This window comes from Brassica rapa, chromosome A06, assembly GCF_000309985.2.
Source record: "Brassica rapa cultivar Chiifu-401-42 chromosome A06, CAAS_Brap_v3.01, whole genome shotgun sequence".
Lineage (NCBI taxonomy): Eukaryota > Viridiplantae > Streptophyta > Magnoliopsida > Brassicales > Brassicaceae > Brassica > Brassica rapa.
The window spans coordinates 4,974,657-4,994,428 of NC_024800.2; the positions used below are offsets into that span (position 1 = coordinate 4,974,657).

The 19,772-nt window shown below is 31.2% G+C and overlaps 1 protein-coding gene, 1 long non-coding RNA gene and 1 other non-coding gene across 3 annotated transcripts; 2 read left to right on the forward strand and 1 right to left on the reverse strand.

The window, feature by feature from the left end:
• Nucleotides 1–1,444: 1,444 nt before the first annotated feature.
• On the forward strand, nt 1,445–9,705 carry LOC103871994. The gene is given in 4 exon segments (XM_009150335.3): nt 1,445–6,796; nt 7,197–7,312; nt 7,452–7,639; nt 7,642–9,705. Coding segments are annotated over 4 exon segments (573 nt in total). The 5' UTR covers nt 1,445–6,691; the 3' UTR covers nt 7,806–9,705.
• TRNAV-AAC lies at nt 8,042–8,115 on the forward strand. Its single transcript has one exon. It is a non-coding gene; the product is annotated as a tRNA-Val (tRNA).
• LOC103871995 lies at nt 9,074–10,311 on the reverse strand. The gene is made up of 2 exons (XR_633609.3): nt 9,508–10,311; nt 9,074–9,432 (listed from the first exon to the last, which is right to left on the reverse strand). It is a non-coding gene; the product is annotated as an uncharacterized LOC103871995 (long non-coding RNA).
• Nucleotides 10,312–19,772: the final 9,461 nt, after the last annotated feature.

Consider the following 19,772-nt stretch of genomic DNA (forward strand, 5'->3'; position numbering starts at 1 on the left):
GGCTTTGGCAAGTTCCAGTTCGACTTCAAGACGGAGGAGGAACTTGAAGCGGTGTTGAGGCAGCAGCCTTTTCATTTTGACTACTGGATGCTGGCATTGGCGAGGTGGCAACCAAAGCAACTCAAGGATTTTCCTTCAGAGATCCCATTTTGGATCAGAGTTGTTGGTCTCCCGCTTGAATTTAGGACCGTTCCTACATTAGAGAGCATTGGTGGAGCTTTGGGGAGAGTGTTGGATGTAGATGTGACCCAAAACCGAGTTCAAGTTGTGGTCGACGCTTTCAAAGAACTATGCTTTGAAACGACTATAGATTTCAAAGGTGGAGAATTTGACGAGGAGGAGGAAGTGGCAGTATCTCTGCGCTACGAGAAGCTCTTCGGTTTTTGCGAACTCTGTGGGAGTCTATGTCACAAGGAGGAGCTATGTCCTCTTGATGAGAAGAACACAAAGGCGGGCTCAGAAAGAAGGAGGGAGAACAGAGAAGGGAATGGGGGATGGACTGATGGTGCAAAACATGAGGAGCGAGCTCGTAGCTACAAGGGCGTGGTCATTAATGGTAACAAGGGCCAACAGAACAGAGACAGAGACCATAGGGAGTTTCATGGGAAGGGTAAGGGTAAAATGATGGAGGCACCAGACTCTAAGTGGGTTAAGGTTCCAGAGCGAGGCAACAGGGGACCTTCTCATCATTATGGAAACCACAGAGGTAACGGGGAGGGTTCAAGGGTCAAAACTACATATAGAGAAGATGTTTCAGTGGTGGGCTCTGGAGCTCAAGTGATGACGTCTAGGACATATCCAACGCAACCAAGAGAGGACCAGGGGCAGCAAACTGTACCTCAGGTAACAAGTGAAGAGGGCGAGATTACGCGAAATGGGGATGCTACTGCAGCTCTACCGTCTGTAGAGTTTCAAATGGAACTATCTAAGACGCAGGCGGAAGGGTCGGAGGTGGTAGCGGAGGCTAGGGAGGAGGAGAGGGGTCTACTTACAGTGCAAGGAATGAGGGAGCAACAAGATGATACGTTTGAAGATATTGAGATGGAACTGGATGCTATTAACGTAGCTATGTTGGAGAGTGGCATCGACTTGGAGACAGAGGAAGAGTTTCAAACTCTTTCTGAAGAGGAGCTTGAGCAAGCTTCTGAGGCTCAGGCAGAGAATGTTCTCATTCAGGATGAGGAACAACCGGTGGCTGGTGATGCGTACATCACTAAGGAGTTGGGGACAGGGGAATTGGCGACGAGACAGAGTCACCGTAAGAGGTTATTCAAGGCCAACAGCAGCATTGCGGGTAGTTCTAAAATGAGAATGGCGTCGGCGCTTCTCTCACCAAGGAAGAAAGGTGTAGCTAAGGTTGGGACTCGTCATGGAGACAATACCAAACCACCGGAGAACAAGGGACCTTCAATCCCGAAGCCGGTTAACTTAAAATTCTAAGTTTATGGATCAAACCTCATTTATAATGAGAGTACGAATAAAGGATTTGGTTTATGGGGGTGGTGCTTTTATTATTTCAACAAATTTTCTTTTATTTGAAGTTTTATTTGGTTTCATGGGTCTGGAGGTAGTAATCATTGTCATGCTCCTTTTGTTTTTTATTAAGAAGTGGAATAAGATTGGTCTTTTGTGTTCATGGTGTTCTACTCATAAATATGTTTTGTTTATATATTGCGATGAGGTTGTGTGGAGGACGATTTGGAAATGTGGAAGTTTTGGGTGTTCTATTGTTGATTACTCTCTTTCTGTCTCGAGGTCTCTCGATGACATGGAACTTGTTCGACTTGAATGGGGAGTATCCTATGGGAACAGAGGTTGGTGGATTAACGGAGGATGGTGGATCCATGGGTTGGTCTTGAGCTGGTTATTATGTTTGTTTATATTATTTAATAGGCAGGGTCTAGGAAATATGATGCACTTCTGGGGGGAGCTAAAAAGCATAAGGAGCCTGTGGCTTCGAGGTGTAATTAGGAATGCAGAAAACCTTTCACGGCTTCGTTGGTGTGGTGTCATTTGGGGATTATTAAATCATATGATAATTGAGATTAACTGTCAAGCACATTTAGTGATCAAACAGATTGTATTTGATTATGCGTGTGTTCTGCAAGTTATTTTTTATTTGGTAGATACTATTTGGCCTAGGAGGAATATTTGGAAATTTGGAAGTGGAGGGGTAGGTTCAAATTTTATACTTATTAGGGATATTTGGAATGTGAGGTTAAAAGGTTTTTTGATCTCCTTACGGGAAATAAATAAATGTAAAATGTTGATGCGACCTTGTCCAATATATAAATTAGCAGGAACAATTTTGGATGTCTCAGTTCTGAATTTGAATATTAATTTCTCTAGTATATTCGTTGGACGACTACACGGTTGTAGTGTGAAATGCAAGTATGGGAATAAGAGGTCCAAATGGTTTGTTCGGGAATCGATGGGGATGGAAGCTTGGTATAGCTACATTGGGACCATAGAAGGGCTGGGTATCTTTAAATCCCATATTTTCGGCTCGAGAGAGCAATACAAGGTGTTTTATATATATGAAAATATTAAGCTAGAATTGTAGAGGACTTGGGAGTCATTGGACCATAAGTTATCTTCGGGAGACATGGCATAAACACAAACCAGATTTTTTATTCTTAGCTGAAACGAAACAGGATTTTGAGTTTGTCCAGTGGTTTCAACCACACTTTGGATATGATAGTTTGACTACTGTGGATCCAAATGGGAGAAGTGGTGGTTTAGCTCTTTTTTATAATAATGAGTATCAGGTGAAGATTCTATATTCTAGTAATAGAATGATAGATATTGAGGCGGTGGTCAAAGGAAAACAAGTTTTTCTTACTTTTGTTTATGGGGATCCGGTGCAAAAGCTAAGAGAACAAGTATGGGAGAGACTAACTCGATTTGGATTGGCACGTTCGGAACCTTGGTTTATTATTGGAGATCTAAATGACATTACTGGGAATCATGAAAAGGATGGAAGCTCTCTACGTTGTACAACTTCATTTATCCCCTTCAATAATATGATAAGAAATAGTGGTTTATTAGAATTTCCGGCTAGAGGAAATACACTGTCTTGGCAAGGAAGAAGGGGTAAAGGGAAAGGAGCAGTGACAGCCAGATGTCGCTTGGATCGGGCTTTGGCAAATGAGGAATGACACACGCTCTTTCCATGTTCTTATACAGAGTATCTAAAAATGGTGGGGTCTGATCATCGTCCAGTGGTGGCTTTTTTGGAGGATAATGTTACAAGGAAAAAAAGGGGGCAATTTAGATTTGACAAAAGATGGATTGGTCAGGAGGGTCTCATGGAGTCGATTACAGCAGGCTGGACGGAGAGTCAGGAAGGACAATTAAGAGATCTTGCTACAAAAATTAAAAATTGTCGTCATGAAATATCTTCATGGCGTAAAAATAATCAACCATATGGAAAGGATAAAATACAGGAGCTACAAAGGGCACTGGAGGAAGTTCAAATGGATAATAATAGGTCACAAGAAGAGATTATTGAGGTTTCTAGGAAACTGCAGGAGGCTTATAAGGATGAGGAGGAATATTGGCATCAGAAAAGCAGGAATATGTGGTACTCATCTGGCGATCTGAATACTAAATTTTATCATGCTTTGACGAAGCAGCGTAGGGTTCGTAACAAAATAGTGGGTCTCCATGATGAAGCAGGTAATTGGATAACGGATGAGAAAGGAGTTGAGAAGGTGGCAGTTGATTATTTTGAGAGTCTGTTCACGACCACGGATCCAACGGAATTTGATAGTTTTTTGGAGGAGATAACACCATCTATTTCTCCCTAAATGAATCAAATATTACTGAGAATGGCAACGGAGGAAGAGGTCCGACAAGCTTTATTCATGATGCATCCGTAGAAAGCGCCAGGACCGGATGGGATGACAGCTCTTTTCTTCCAACACTCCTGGCATATAATTAAGAGGGATGTGGTTGAGATGGTGAATAAATTTCTTCTCACAGGGAATATGGATCCACGTTTAAACATTACTAATATATGTATGATTCCTAAAGTAGAGAGACCCACAAGGATGACGGAATTAAGGCCGATAAGTCTTTGTAATGTTGGTTACAAGATTATCTCGAAGGTTTTGTGTCAAAGATTGAAAATTTGCCTACCAAGGCTAATTTCGGAGACACAATCGGCATTTATGGCGGGCAGGTTAATATCGGATAATATTCTTATAGCGCAGGAAATGTTTCATGGACTGAGGACAAATAAGTCATGTTAGAATAAATTTATGGCAATCAAAACGGATATGAGCAAGGCATATGATAGGATTGAGTGGAAATTTATCGTGGCACTTCTTCACAAAATGGGATTTGATCCTCGTTGGACTAATTTGATGATGGAATGTATTTATTCGGTTCAATATAGGGTTCTTATCAATGGTCAACCACAAGGACTTATTTTTCCTCAACGAGGCTTACGGCAGGGGGATCCTCTCTCTCCGTATTTATTTATTATGTGCACTGAGGCATTAATCGCGAATATTAAGAGGGCGGAGAGAGAGAAACAACTTACTGGTTTAAAGGTGGCAAGAGCGTGTCCAGCAATCTCTCATTTGCTATTTACCGATGATAGTCTTTTCTTTTGCAAGGCAAATAAGGAGGAATGTCAAATCATTCTTAGGATTTTAAAGGAATATGAGGCTGTCTCGGGGCAACAAATAAATTTTCAGAAATCTTCAATTCAATTTGGGCACAAGATTGAAGAACCAAATCGTCAAGAATTGAGAGATGTTTTAGGAGTTCAAAATATAGGAGGCATGGGATCCTATTTAGGCTTGCCAGAAAGTCTAGGAGGATCTAAGGTACAAGTATTTGGTTTTGTTCAGGAACGGTTGAATAATAGAGTTAATGGATGGACCTTTCGATGTTTTACTAAAGGAGGAAAAGAGGTAATTATTAAATCGGTAGTTACGGCCCTGCCCAACCATGTAATGTCTGTTTATCGATTACCGAAGGCTACTGTTAAAAAATTAACAAGTGCAGTTGCTCAGTTTTGGTGGAGTCCAGGAGGAAGTTCTAAAGGTATGCATTGGAAATTATGGGATAAATTATGTGAAACCAAAGAAAATGGTGGGTTAGGTTTCAAGGATCTTATGGATTTTAATACGGCAATGCTTGGAAAGCAATTATGGAGACTGATTGAGAAGCCAAATACCCTTTTCTCAAGAGTCTTCAAATGACGGTATTACAGGAATGCTTCACCCCTGGAACCGATTCGTTCTTCTTCTCCGTCATATGGCTGGAGGAGTATTATTTCTGTTAGATCTCTGGTTTGTAAAGGACTAATTAAAAGGGTGGGAACAGGTTCGTCTATCTCTGTATGGAATGATCCTTGGATCCCAGCCACTCGCCCGAGACCAGCAAACAAAAATTTTCCCAACTTTTATCCGGACCTCACAGTGGATTCCCTCATTAATTCGGAATCTCGCTCATGGAATTTACAGGCAATCAGGACTCTAGTGGATCCTACGGATGCAAAAATTATTGAAAGTATTCCTTTAAGTAGGAACCAGTTTGAGGATAGGAATGGATGGCATTTTACTACTAATGGAAAATATTCAGTCCGATCAGGTTATCAAGTGGAACGAGTCTATCCTGATAAGGAAAAACCACCAGATTTTTATGGCCATACAGTGGATATACTTAAAGCTTTCTGTTGGAAAGTTCGGTGCCCCCCAAAAATAAGATTTTTTTTATGGCAACTTCTCTCGGGATGTATATCGGTAATGAAAAATCTCAAGGCAAGAGGGATACAAGGAGATATATGTTGTGCTCGATGCGGAGATCCGGAAGAATCAATTAACCATGTATTTTTTGAATGTCCGCCGGCACGCCAAGTGTGGGCATTATCCAAGATTCCGTCGTCTCCTAATATCTTTCCTATCACCTCATTATTTGCTAATATGGATCATCTTTTTTGGAGAGTTCAGCCAAAGATGGATGACCATCAGTTTGCATGGATTTTATGGTATATTTGGAAAGCACGAAATAACAAAGTTTTTAGTAATCTGGATATTGATCCGAGGGATACTCTTCAATTAGCTGAATTAGAATCATCACTTTGGGCAGAAGCACAGGTGGGAAATGATCCTACGAGGGAGCCTTCGGTACAGACCAGTTCCTCCCTAGCAACACAAGGTCGATGGTGTTTCATAGATGGTTTATGGAAAGATAAGGATTCTTTTTCAGGGCAAGGTTGGTATAGTACTTTACAGGGGTTTGATGGTCTGTTAGGGGCAAAGAATGTAAGGGCATGTCTTTCACCCCTCCATTCGGAGGTAGAGGCTTTGATTTGGGCAATGGAATGTATGAAGAATTTAAGACAGTTACAGGTAACGTTTGCGACGGATTGTTCTCAATTGGTGAAGATGGTTTCAGAACCAGAAGAATGGCCAGCATTCGAAAGCTATTTGGAAGATATCAAACTTCTCAAAAGAAGTTTCCTCAACTCAGACATCGTTCATGTTCCTCGGACGGCGAACCTTCGGGCGGATAGCTTAGCACGCAATGCTAGGAAACAATCGTTCTTTGTCGTTCACATGGATGCGGAGTTACCAACTTGGTTTACAGAGTCAACATGAGTCTGTAAATTCTTTGCTGTCAAAAAAAAAAAAAACAAAAGAAATAGAAATAAAAGGAGGAAGGTAGAGTGGGGGAGATGGAGAGGAGGAGGGTAAGCAAGGAAGAAGTTGTACAGAAGCTTAAGGACGACGGCGATTTTGACCGTCTCCGCGTCAATATAATACGCCGCCTCAAAGATAACGTAACCCCTCTCTGCTGTGCTCAATACATTCGTGTAGCTTTAGGACCACGTAATCATGAATCGATTGACAGACAAGAGATCGGTGTTAAGAAAAGAATGTGATTTGTTTTGTCTTAAGTTTCAATCAATTTAGAGAATCTTAAGCTAATTTTTTTGTCAGTGTTTACTTATTGTGACTTTGTGGTTAATTAAGTTCCTTATATCACTTACTGTTCATTATATTTGATGGGGTCTCTTTACAACCAAACTCATCACAATGGGATGGGGGCATCATTGTCACTCCAACAACTTGTTGTGATTTTAGATAAGAGTTAAAAGGTTACACTGTGAGGCAACTTGGATTCTTCTAGACTCTGCATATTCTTACTACTAAAGCGCCGGTGACTTGTTTTTTTTGCAGGAGGAATTACGAAACAAGATGATATCACTTGTAAAGGAGTCTACAGCTTTGAATCGACCTGGTGCTCAAAATATGAAACCCAGGCAGCTCTCTGATGCTATATTCGAACAAGTCGGGTAAGTTAAAAAGAGAATGATCCTTCTGTTCAGTGACATTTCTTCTTTTATCTGATTGGTTATGAAGCATACTTTTTTTTTTTTGGTAAAATGTTATGAAGCATACTTACTAAAAAGTCCGTATGTTTTTTCCTTGTAGGAGCAAGATGTTGAGCCAGCTCTCAGATGGGTTGTGGGGAATAATAAGATCAGAAGACGGGATGAAGAGCGAGATCAGAGAAACTGTGCAATCCGTCTACGCTACGTTATCAAACACAGGAGGCGTTCAAGAGGGACCATCCACGAGAGAAGCGGAACGTAACATCCCAACACCGTTCCAAAAGGTGAAACCGGTGTTGGTCCAGGGGGTAAACAGAAGCAAGAGGTGATTCAAGGAGCTGTGGTAGTAAACAAAGGAGAAGCAGCATGTAGTAGTAGTAGCAACAGAGTTAATTACTACACTGACAACAACAGTGATGAAGAAGATCCTGAACTCCCTCCTGGTTTTGGCTAAACATGTACTTTTCTTCTAATTTTACATGATGCTGTTAGTGTAAGATTATGGCACTAAAATCAGATCTTATAATAACAAGAGTTCACGTTGAGAATAAAAAGTATTATGTCCACAAAGTTAATAGATACATATATTTCTGTTGAACTGGAAAAACCTTCGTCTACCAGAAAGTACCTTTGGTCTATCAACGACTATTGACATATGACAAAGGAAGCAACCAACATTAGTACACAACAGGTTTCGTGGTGTAGTTGGTTATCACGTCAGTCTAACACACTGAAGGTCTCCGGTTCGAACCCGGGCGAAGCCAAATTCTTAATATTTTTTTCCTAGGTCGATTGACCAAATGTTGTGGATTGCTGCCAATTGTTTGACGGCCCCATGCAAAAAGCTTTGGCTCCCAGTATACTAAGCCCATGGGTTGCACATGGAAACTAATGGTTCCTATAATAGTCTGGCCTACATACTTGATTATTGAAGAAAAATGTAACAAGTACTTAAAAATCATATAATCAAGAATATGTGGTGATGTGAGTTACATATTCTAGTCCTTAACTATAACCTCGCATTTACCTATATAAATCGTCATTTACTACCTTATTTTGTCTACTTAAAGAGTGTGAAGAACTTCAGAATATAGACAGACGAAAAAAAAGAGATCACTAGACTTCAAACATTTTTGTGTAATATCTATCTATGGCTTTTATTTTACTCCAGGAAAAATAAAAGGATTAGTTAAATATGATTTTTGTTATTACAAATATATACGTAGGCATTTATCATTCTAAGTTTCTTACGAAGCGATGTGGCGTAATCATTAATCATCCATCCATTAGATTTTGTCTCAAGGCAATTTAGGAAATGAGACATATTTCGTTATCCATGTAAATATGTAAATGCAAAAGAGTCAGATAAAAGTTTGGTGGTCCTTCTAAGTAAAGATAACTTCTTCGTATAGTCGTATTACGCACACTCGTACATAAGCATTATTACTAAACACCTTGACTATATATACATATCACTGAGAAAATATATCTGCGTGTTCATCGATAATTGTTTTTAAAGTGTCCGCTGCGAAAACTTATGTCTTCCATGTATTATATCTATCTATGGGCCGATATGATAACAAGAAAATGATTTTAGCGATAGAAAGTTAGAAACTATACATATCTTAGAGCATGATTATCCCAAAGACCCATTTAGGGGTTCTTATTTTTTTTATAATACTTTTAAGTAGTAAAAGTGAACTAAGAGATAACATTAAGAAAAACATAACAAATGTTTCTTTCTGATGAAACCGATAAACCAAGCGTTATAATTACAACCGTACGATGCCAACCTGAAGATAACACTAACATATATCTTTTCTAATCTATTTTATTACTATCTGTCATGAAGATGGCTAATAACTAAGTCACAAGCTGCTTATCATCGTGCTTCATCACATACCTTTTTAAGAAGGCTTCATTGGTATATGTCAAGACACATGGAATCGAAAGGGGTTCACTTCCAAGCAACCCTTTGGCGATGAGAGCTTTGATTACGTTACACCTAGGCACAATCCCTTCTCCATGCTGTATCCAAGTAGCTGAGGAAACAAAGCCACAACCTCTAGTGGCCAATTCATCTGATTCACAGCAAACTCAATCTTCTCCTTCACCAACCTCAATCAATACATCAAGATGAAACAACAAAGACATACCTTTTTCTTAAGTAAGCTTTGGCCAATGCAGGATCCAACTCAATAGCTTTCTTCGTATCTGACACAGCTTCTGCTCATCAAGAACTTGTGACACTACCAAACTAGATTTCACACAGAACGACATTATTTTGAAAATCAATATTCAAAAATCTAAACTTTACTCCGCCTTCAAGGAGAACTCAGAGAAGCAGAGCACAAGGAAGACAACTCAAACAGAAAAAGCAAAGACTTTCATCGGAGGAAATCAATCCCACAAACAAAAAACAAAACTTTACTCCTTTATTGCTCATAATTCAGAGAAACTATCAAAACCCCTAATGCATCATTCAACACTCAGCAAAACAGAGCCAAACACACACACACACAATAAAAAAGTTGAGATTTTTAACGACAATGGAGGAAGAAGAAGAATCAAAACGAAGAGCGAGTGACCAAATATTACCAGTGGTTAGAGCCTTAATCATGCCATTCCTACGACCCTTAAAATCCCTAAAACCTCCCCCACCGTGTGTGAGTTGTACGCGGCACCACCACCGTCGCCACCTCCTCCGTCCATAATCTAACACACAGAAGAAATATATTTGACTTGCTCTGAAGAATTGGGGAGGAATCGTCGCCATCGAGTATTGTCTGAGAGATTTTGGAGAATAGTCGACGAGAGGGAGAGAGACACAGAGTGGGAAGAGAGAAAGAGATGAACGCTATTTAGTCAACACGTGTCTCAAAAGACCGTCTCTTCTAACTCCTAATTAAGCGACGTTTCTTTCTATTTAACCTAACTAGGGATTAACACGGGCTACGCCCGGGATTTTTATTTTTTTCTAATTTAAGTTGTTAAATTATTTATATTTAGGCTATGATATATATTTATATAAATGTTAAATGCATGTCATAATTAAAATTTATTTTTAAATTTTAACACGTTAAATTAACATATTTTTTACTATTTAAATATTTTTTTATAATTTTATTGGCTATCTAATTATCATATTTAGCAAAACTATCTTTTGAGTGTTGGAATAAATGTTTTAGAGATTTTATTAAACTGCAGTGTATTTTCGGATCAACCACATGCTCAACATTCGATCGATCCGTAAAAAGATGGTCGATCTCCTTGGCCAGTTAAGTACAATTTTAGCAAAAATATCTTTTATTTTCAAATATTAAGTATATAACTATTCTTTTTAATTTTTTAATTATATTTTTTGATTAAATTATTGTATTATAATGGTTATGTAAATATTTTTTGTGATGTTTGAATTTGTGTTGTTCGTATACTTAACGTAGATGATATTGATGTTTAACAATTTATTGTGTTCTGGAAATAGAAAATAATGATATATCAAAACGTATCTAATACTTGTTAAATGATAGTATAATGTAAATTACATTCATTATTTGAAAATAACAATTTGTTGTTTTTATTTTTATTTTAAATCAGAAATTATTTTTATTTAAAACAATTATTCATATATAATATAATAGTTTAAGTTTGGAAGATTAATCTATATATATAAATTATATATAAATTATGTATATTTTTAAAAAAAATAATTTAAAATATTATATATTGAGTATCTGAATAAAAGTTGAATTTCTTATCTTGAAAATCAGATATTTATATTTTTGTCTTAATGTTATACTCACCAATCCATCATTGATATTTATAACTCAATATGTTTTTAAAAAAACTTAGTTTTAAGTAATAAACGAATTTAATAAATTAAATTCATCACCTATAATGTTCTGTAAACTATATTTGAAAGCTCTCTAAAATTATATTTTAAGCATAATATTATTATTATTTAATTTAAGTTATTTTAAACATAATATATGCTAAACCAACTTAAATTATATTTACAATAGGACCATCCTAAACCGGTTAGTAAACCAAAAACAATACTAAACCAACATGAACCAATACCTGATTCGGCATGGAAAGAAGTGTTTAGGGATAAACGCTTGAATGGTTATTAACTGAAATGGTTTGATCATGAAAGAGTTATTAACCATTTTTTGCTCGAGTGCTTTGAAATTTTCCTTAATTGTGTGAGGTTGATGTGGATAGAATAATGAGATTTATAGCGACTTTCTTGATGAAAAACTATACATTTTTTTTTTGTTTAATGTGGTATTTCCATTTTTATATGATTTACTACCATTTTAAGATAGAAGTACATTTTAAGATATATGCTTAAATCTTAATGTACTTTTTTCATTTTTTAAAATATTTATTTCCATTTCATATATTTTTATTTACGTAATATCAATATTTTATATTTTAAAATATATATTTAAATATTAATGTACTTTTTCTATTTTTAAATTGTGTATTTACTTATATTATATATTTTACATTTTAAGATAGATGTTTAATGCTTGATGATATTTTTCCATTTTTAAAAAAATTGTGTATTTACTTATTATTACATATATAATTCATATATTATATATTTACATTATTTACTTATTATTTATTTTCGTGTATATGTATTTCCATTTCTTGTACTTTTCATTTACTTAATATCTATATTTTACATTTTAAGATAGATGTTTAAATCTTAATGTACGTTTTCCATTTTTTTAAAATTGTATATTTCCATTTGTTATACTTTCTATTTACATAATATCTATATTTTAAAATTTTAAATATATTTTTAAATCTTAATGTAATTTCCCATTTTTAAAATTTGGTATTTACTTATATTATATATTTACTTATTATTTACTTTTCTTTATATTGTGTATTTCTATTTCTTATACTTTCTATTTACTAATAATTTTATATTTTAAGATTGATTTACATTTTAAGATAGATGTTTAAATACTAATGTACTTTTTCCATTTTTTTAAATTGTGTATTTCCTTTTCTTATACTTTCTATTTACTTAATATCTATATTTTTCATTTTAAGATAGATGTTTAATATTTAATGTATTATTTCCATTTTTTAAAAATTGTGCATTTACTTATTATTGTATATATAATTCGTATATATATATATTTATAATATTTACTTATTATTTATTTTTCTATATATTGAGTATTTCTCTTTCTTATACTTTATATTTAGTTAATGTCTACATTTTATATTTTAAGATAAATGTTTAAATTTTTACGTATTTTTCCATTTTTAATGTAAAACGGCAATGTTTAATAGAAGAACTTGGAAAAATAGTCAAATAGTTATATTTATTTTTTTTAAAATTTTTTTATAAATAACCCGTTTTTTAGTGAACAATGGTAATCTTACATATGTTTATGTTTTTCCATTTTTTATGTTGTATGTTTACATATTATTGTTTTTTTAAATGTAAAATGGTAATTTTGCATATGTTTAATGTAATATTTCCATTTTTTATGTTGTACGTTTACATATTATTTATTATTTTCGAAATTATATATAATTTTTTTTTTACAAAATAGTAATGTTACATTATGGAGATAAGCCGTTTTTTTAGTGAAAAATAGTAATCTTACATATGTTTAATGTAGTTTTTCCATTTTTATGTTGTATGTTTACATATTATTTTCTTAAAATAAAAATGTAAAATTGTAATCTTACATATGTTTAATGTAGTATTTCCATTTTTATGTTGTATGTTTTACATATATTTATTATTTTCGAAATTATATATAATGTTTTTGTTTTTTTATAAAACGGTAATGTTACATTATGGAGATAAGCTGTCTTTTTTTTTAAGTTAAAAATAGTAATCTTACATATGTTTAATGTAGTTTTTCTATTTTTTTATGCTGTATGTTTACATATTTTTTTATAATTTTCAAAAATAATAATATTAAATGTAAAACTATATTTTATGCCACGTGTCATTTTTCGAGATTATATTATATATTTACTTATTATTTATTTTTCTATATATTGTGTATTTCTATTTCTTATACTTTCTATTTACTAATAATTTTATATTTTAATATTGATTTACATTTTAAGATACATGTTTAAATACTAATGTACTTTTTCCATTTTTTTAAATTGTGTATTTCCCTTTTTTATACTTTCTATTTGCATAATATCTATATTTTACATTTTAATATAGATGTTTAAATCTTAATATACTTTTTGCATTGTTTTTAAGTTGTGTATTTTTTTTTCTTATATTTTCTATTTACTTAATATCTATATTTTACATTTTAAGATAGATGTTTAATATTTAATGTACTCTTTCCATTTTTTAAAAATTGTGCATTTACTTATTATTGTATATATAATTCGTATATTTATATATTTATAATATTTACTTATTATTTATTTTTTTTTATATTGAGTATTTCTCTTTCTTATACTTTATATTTAGTTAATGTCTATATTTTATATTTTAAGATAGATGTTTAAATCTTTACGTATTTTTCTATTTTTAATGTAAAATGGCAATGTTTAATAGAAGAACTTGGACAAATAGTCAAATAGTTATATTTATGTTTTTTGTCTTTTTTTTTTATAAAATGGTAATGTTACATTATGAAGATAAACCATTTTTTAGTGAACAATGGTAATCTTACATATATTTAATGTAGTTTTTCCATTTTTTTATATTGTATGTTTACATATTATTGTTATTTTTAGATGTAAAATGGTAATTTTACATATGTTTAATGTAGTATTTCCATTTTTATGTTGTAGGTTTACATATTATTTATTATTTTCGAAATTATATATAATTTGTTTTTTACAAAATAGTAATGTTACATTATGGAGATAAGCCGTCTTTTTTTTTTAGTGAAAAATGGTAATCTTACATATGTTTAATGTAGTTTTTCCATTTTTATGAGAAGTTTAAATCTTAATATACTTTTTCCATTGTTTTTAAGTTGTGTATTTCTTTTTCTTATACTTTCTATTTACTTAATATCTATATTTTACATTTAAGATAGATGTTTAATATTTAATGTACTCTTTCCATTTTTTTAAAATTGTGCATTTACTTATTATTGTATATATAATTCGTATATTTATAATATTTACTTATTATTTATTTTTATATAGATTGAGTATTTCTCTTTCTTATACTTTATATTTAGTTAATGTCTATATTTTATATTTTAAGATAGATGTTTAAATATTTATGTATTTTTCCATTTTTAATGTAAAACGGCAATGTTTAATAGAAGAACTTAGACAAATATGTTTAATGTAGTATTTCCATTTTTATGTTGTATGTTTTACATATATTTATTATTTTCGAAATTATATATAATTTTTTTTGTTTTTTTTATAAAACGGTAATGTTACATTATGGAGATAAGCCGTCTTTTTTTTAAGTGAAAAATAATAATCTTACATATGTTTAATGTAGTTTTTTCATTTTTTATGCTGTATGTTTACATATTTTTTACAATTTTCGAAAATAAGTAATATTAAAATGTAAAACTTTATTTTATGCCACATGTCATCTTTCGGGAGAAATTTTTTCCGCTGATGTGGACGCCATAAAACGGTAATGTTACATTATGGAGATAAGCCGTCTTTTTTTTAAGTGAAAAATAATAATCTTACATATGTTTAATGTAGTTTTTTCTTTTTTTATGCTGTATGTTTACATATTTTTTACAATTTTCGAAAATAAGTAATATTAAAATGTAAAACTTTATTTTATGCCACATGTCATCTTTCGGGAGAAATTTTTTCCGCTGATGTGGACGCCCTATAGAGACTCAAAAGCTCCCTTTTATTAGTAACAATTTTTGAAAATAAGTAATATTAAAATGTAAAACTTTATTTTATGCCACATGTCATCTTTCGGAAGAAATTTTTTCCGCTGATGTGGACGCCCTATAGAGACTCAAAAGCTCTCTTTTATTAGTAGAGATTTTTTCCGCTGATGTGGACGCCCTATAGAGACTCAAAAGCTCTCTTTTATTAGTAGAGATTTTTATGCTGTATGTTTACATATTTTTTACAATTTTCGAAAATAAGTAATATTAAAATGTAAAACTTTATTTTATGCCACATGTCATCTTTCGGGAGAAATTTTTTCCGCTGATGTGGACGCCATAAAACGGTAATGTTACATTATGGAGATAAACCGTCTTTTTTTTAAGTGAAAAATAATAATCTTACATATGTTTAATGTAGTTTTTTCATTTTTTATGCTGTATGTTTACATATTTTTTACAATTTTCGAAAATAAGTAATAATAAAATGTAAAACTTTATTTTATGCCACATGTCATCTTTCGGGAGAAATTTTTTCCGCTGATGTGGACGCCCTATAGAGACTCAAAAGCTCCCTTTTATTAGTAACAATTTTCGAAAATAAGTAATATTAAAATGTAAAACTTTATTTTATGCCACATGTCATCTTTCGGAATAAATTTTTTCCGCTGATGTGGACGCCCTATAGAGACTCAAAAGCTCCCTTTTTCATTTTTTATGCTGTATGTTTACATATTTTTTACAATTTTCGAAAATAAGTAATATTAAAATGTAAAATTTTATTTTATGCCACATGTCATCTTTCGGGAGAAATTTTTTCCGCTGATGTGGACGCCATAAAACGGTAATGTTACATTATGGAGATAAGCCGTCTTTTTTTTTAAGTGAAAAATAATAATCTTACATATGTTTAATGTAGTTTTTTCATTTTTTATGCTGTATGTTTACATATTTTTTACAATTTTCGAAAATAAGTAATATTAAAATGTAAAACTTTACTTTATGCCACATGTCATCTTTCGGGAGAAATTTTTTCCGCTGATGTGGACGCCCTATAGAGACTCAAAAGCTCCCTTTTATTAGTAACAATTTTCGAAAATAAGTAATATTAAAATGTAAAACTTTATTTTATGCCACATGTCATCTTTCGGAAGAATTTTTTTCCGCTGATGTGGACGCCCTATAGAGACTCAAAAGCTCCATTTTATTAGTAGAGATTTATATTTAGTTAATGTCTATATTTTATATTTTAAGATAGATGTTTAAATCTTTACGTATTTTTTCCATTTTTAATGTAAAATGGCAATGTTTAATAGAAGAACTTGGACAAATAGTCAAATAGTTATATATATGTTTTTTGTCTTTTTTTTTTATAAAATGGTAATGTTACATTATGAAGATAAACCATTTTTTAGTGAACAATGGTAATCTTACATATATTTAATGTAGTTTCCATTTTTTTATATTGTATGTTTACATATTATTGTTATTTTTAGATGTAAAATGGTAATTTTACATATGTTTAATGTAGTATTTCCATTTTTATGTTGTAGGTTTACATATTATTTATTATTTTCGAAATTATATATAATTTGTTTTTTACAAAATAGTAATGTTACATTATGGAGATAAGCCGTCTTTTTTTTTAGTGAAAAATGGTAATCTTACATATGTTTAATGTAGTTTTTCCATTTTTATGAGAAGTTTAAATCTTAATATACTTTTTCCATTGTTTTTAAGTTGTGTATTTCTTTTTCTTATACTTTCTATTTACTTAATATCTATATTTTACATTTAAGATAGATGTTTAATATTTAATGTACTCTTTCCATTTTTTTAAAATTGTGCATTTACTTATTATTGTATATATAATTCGTATATTTATAATATTTACTTATTATTTATTTTTATATAGATTGAGTATTTCTCTTTCTTATACTTTATATTTAGTTAATGTCTATATTTTATATTTTAAGATAGATGTTTAAATATTTATGTATTTTTCCATTTTTAATGTAAAACGGCAATGTTTAATAGAAGAACTTAGACAAATATGTTTAATGTAGTATTTCTATTTTTATGTTGTATGTTTTACATATATTTATTATTTTCGAAATTATATATAATTTTTTTTGTTTTTTTATAAAACGGTAATGTTACATTATGGAGATAAGCCGTCTTTTTTTTAAGTGAAAAATAATAATCTTACATATGTTTAATGTAGTTTTTTCATTTTTTATGCTGTATGTTTACATATTTTTTACAATTTTCGAAAATAAGTAATATTAAAATGTAAAACTTTATTTTATGCCACATGTCATCTTTCGGGAGAAATTTTTTCCGCTGATGTGGACGCCATAAAACGGTAATGTTACAATATGGAGATAAGCCGTCTTTTTTTTTAAGTGAAAAATAATAATCTTACATATGTTTAATGTAGTTTTTTCATTTTTTATGCTGTATGTTTACATATTTTTTACAATTTTCGAAAATAAGTAATATTAAAATGTAAAACTTTATTTTATGCCACATGTCATCTTTCGGGAGAAATTTTTTCCGCTGATGTGGACGCCCTATAAAGACTCAAAAGTATTTCCATTTTTATGTTGTATGTTTTACATATATTTATTATTTTCGAAATTATATATAATTTTTTTTGTTTTTTTTATAAAACGGTAATGTTACATTATGGAGATAAGCCGTATTTTTTTTAAGTGAAAAATAATAATCTTACATATGTTTAATGTAGTTTTTTCATTTTTTATGCTGTATGTTTACATATTTTTTACAATTTTCGAAAATAAGTAATATTAAAATGTAAAACTTTATTTTATGCCACATGTCATCTTTCGGGAGAAATTTTTTCCGCTGATGTGGACGTCCTATAAAGACTCAAAAACTCCCTTTTATTAGTAGAGATTTTTTTTTTTTTAATTGCTATTAATAAGAAGAGACGGGAGTTGCATACCGCGTAAATGATGCTCTTAGAATATGATTAGTGGAGGTTTCTTGCACTCAATTCTCATGATAAAATAATAGAAAAAATGGAAAAAGCAAAAAAATAGAGAAGAAAGTGAAGTGAGAAGAGAGACAATTCGTTATAAAGAACCGTTTGCCTTTGAATTCTACACTTCTCAGCAACTAATCAAATTATATTTTATTTAAAATTTATTTATTTAATTAATTTATATTGTTATTATATATCTATATTATTAAAAATGAAGGAGTTCTAAAAAATCTACTTAAACAAAGTTGTTAGACCATTTCATTAGACTTAACTATTTATCTGGTCTTACCTTATATTTCTCTAACTATATAAATATTTTCATAATTTAAATGAATTCATTTATTATTCTCCCATAATTTATTATATAATTACTCTAACAATAAATCCCCATAAATATATCTATACTATTAAAATGGAAAGAATCCTAAAAAATCTACTTAAACAATGTTGTTGGACCATTTCATTAGACTTAACTATTTACTTGGTATCACTTTATATTTCTCTAACTATATAAATATTTTACATAATTTAAATGAACTAATTTACTATTCTTCCATAATCTATTATATAATTATTCTAACAATAAATTCCTATGAATATATGACAGATTATTTAAACATGTTTACACATAACGTGATTATTACCACGTATAGTTTCATTATTACTATAAATATTTTTAATGGTTTAGTTATGTTTAATAGGTATATAATTTGTATTTTAAAAATTTAAGTACTCATTTGGTCTTTAGTTCGGTTTCTATTTTTCGGTTCCAAAAAATATATGATATGCTCGGTTATTTATGAAATTTGGCTTAATTTTGGGGAGTTTTTTTTAGTTTGGTATGGTTCAGTGCATCCGATAAATATATTCAAACCTATACATTATCTAATATAGAAATTATATAAAAATAATTTATTTAATTTCAAAAATAAATCAGTACTTTCTAGCGCGGGTAAAAATTTAGTTGAAGTATTAAAGGAGATAGACTTGATCAAACCACTACTCTTAGATCTTACTTAGAACTGACGCATATAACTTCAGATCATATCGTATGATACAAAGACAAAACAATATAGTTTTCTTTCGTCAAAAAAACAATATAATTCTTTTTTTGTTTATTCATTTTCAAAGTGGGATATTTCTCCTTTTTGTTGTCAACCGACAATTTTTCATTTTCTAAATTAATTAAGGCACTTAATCAATAGAATACCCTCTTTCAAAAAAAAAAAAATTACTCTCTTTCACATGAGTGATATATTGGTCAATTCCAGTTGGTGCAACTTGTTTTTCTTCTTGACAAAGATTGGTCCAATTTGTTAGTATTTCCTTCTTTATTTGTTTATAAAGGAAACGTGATGTATAATGTATTTGTAATTTACAAAGCCATCTTACAAAGCTATTACCTTGGATATTAGCAATCGCATACATCATACATTATCTGGAAATATGAGAAAGTGATGAACCCTAAAAAAACATACTAACGAATAGAATGCAATACAAAAAAACATTTTACCGAAAGCAACACTAAATTTTGCATTATGCTGGCCAAGTCTACTTTTCTAGAACGATATACTTTAAAAAA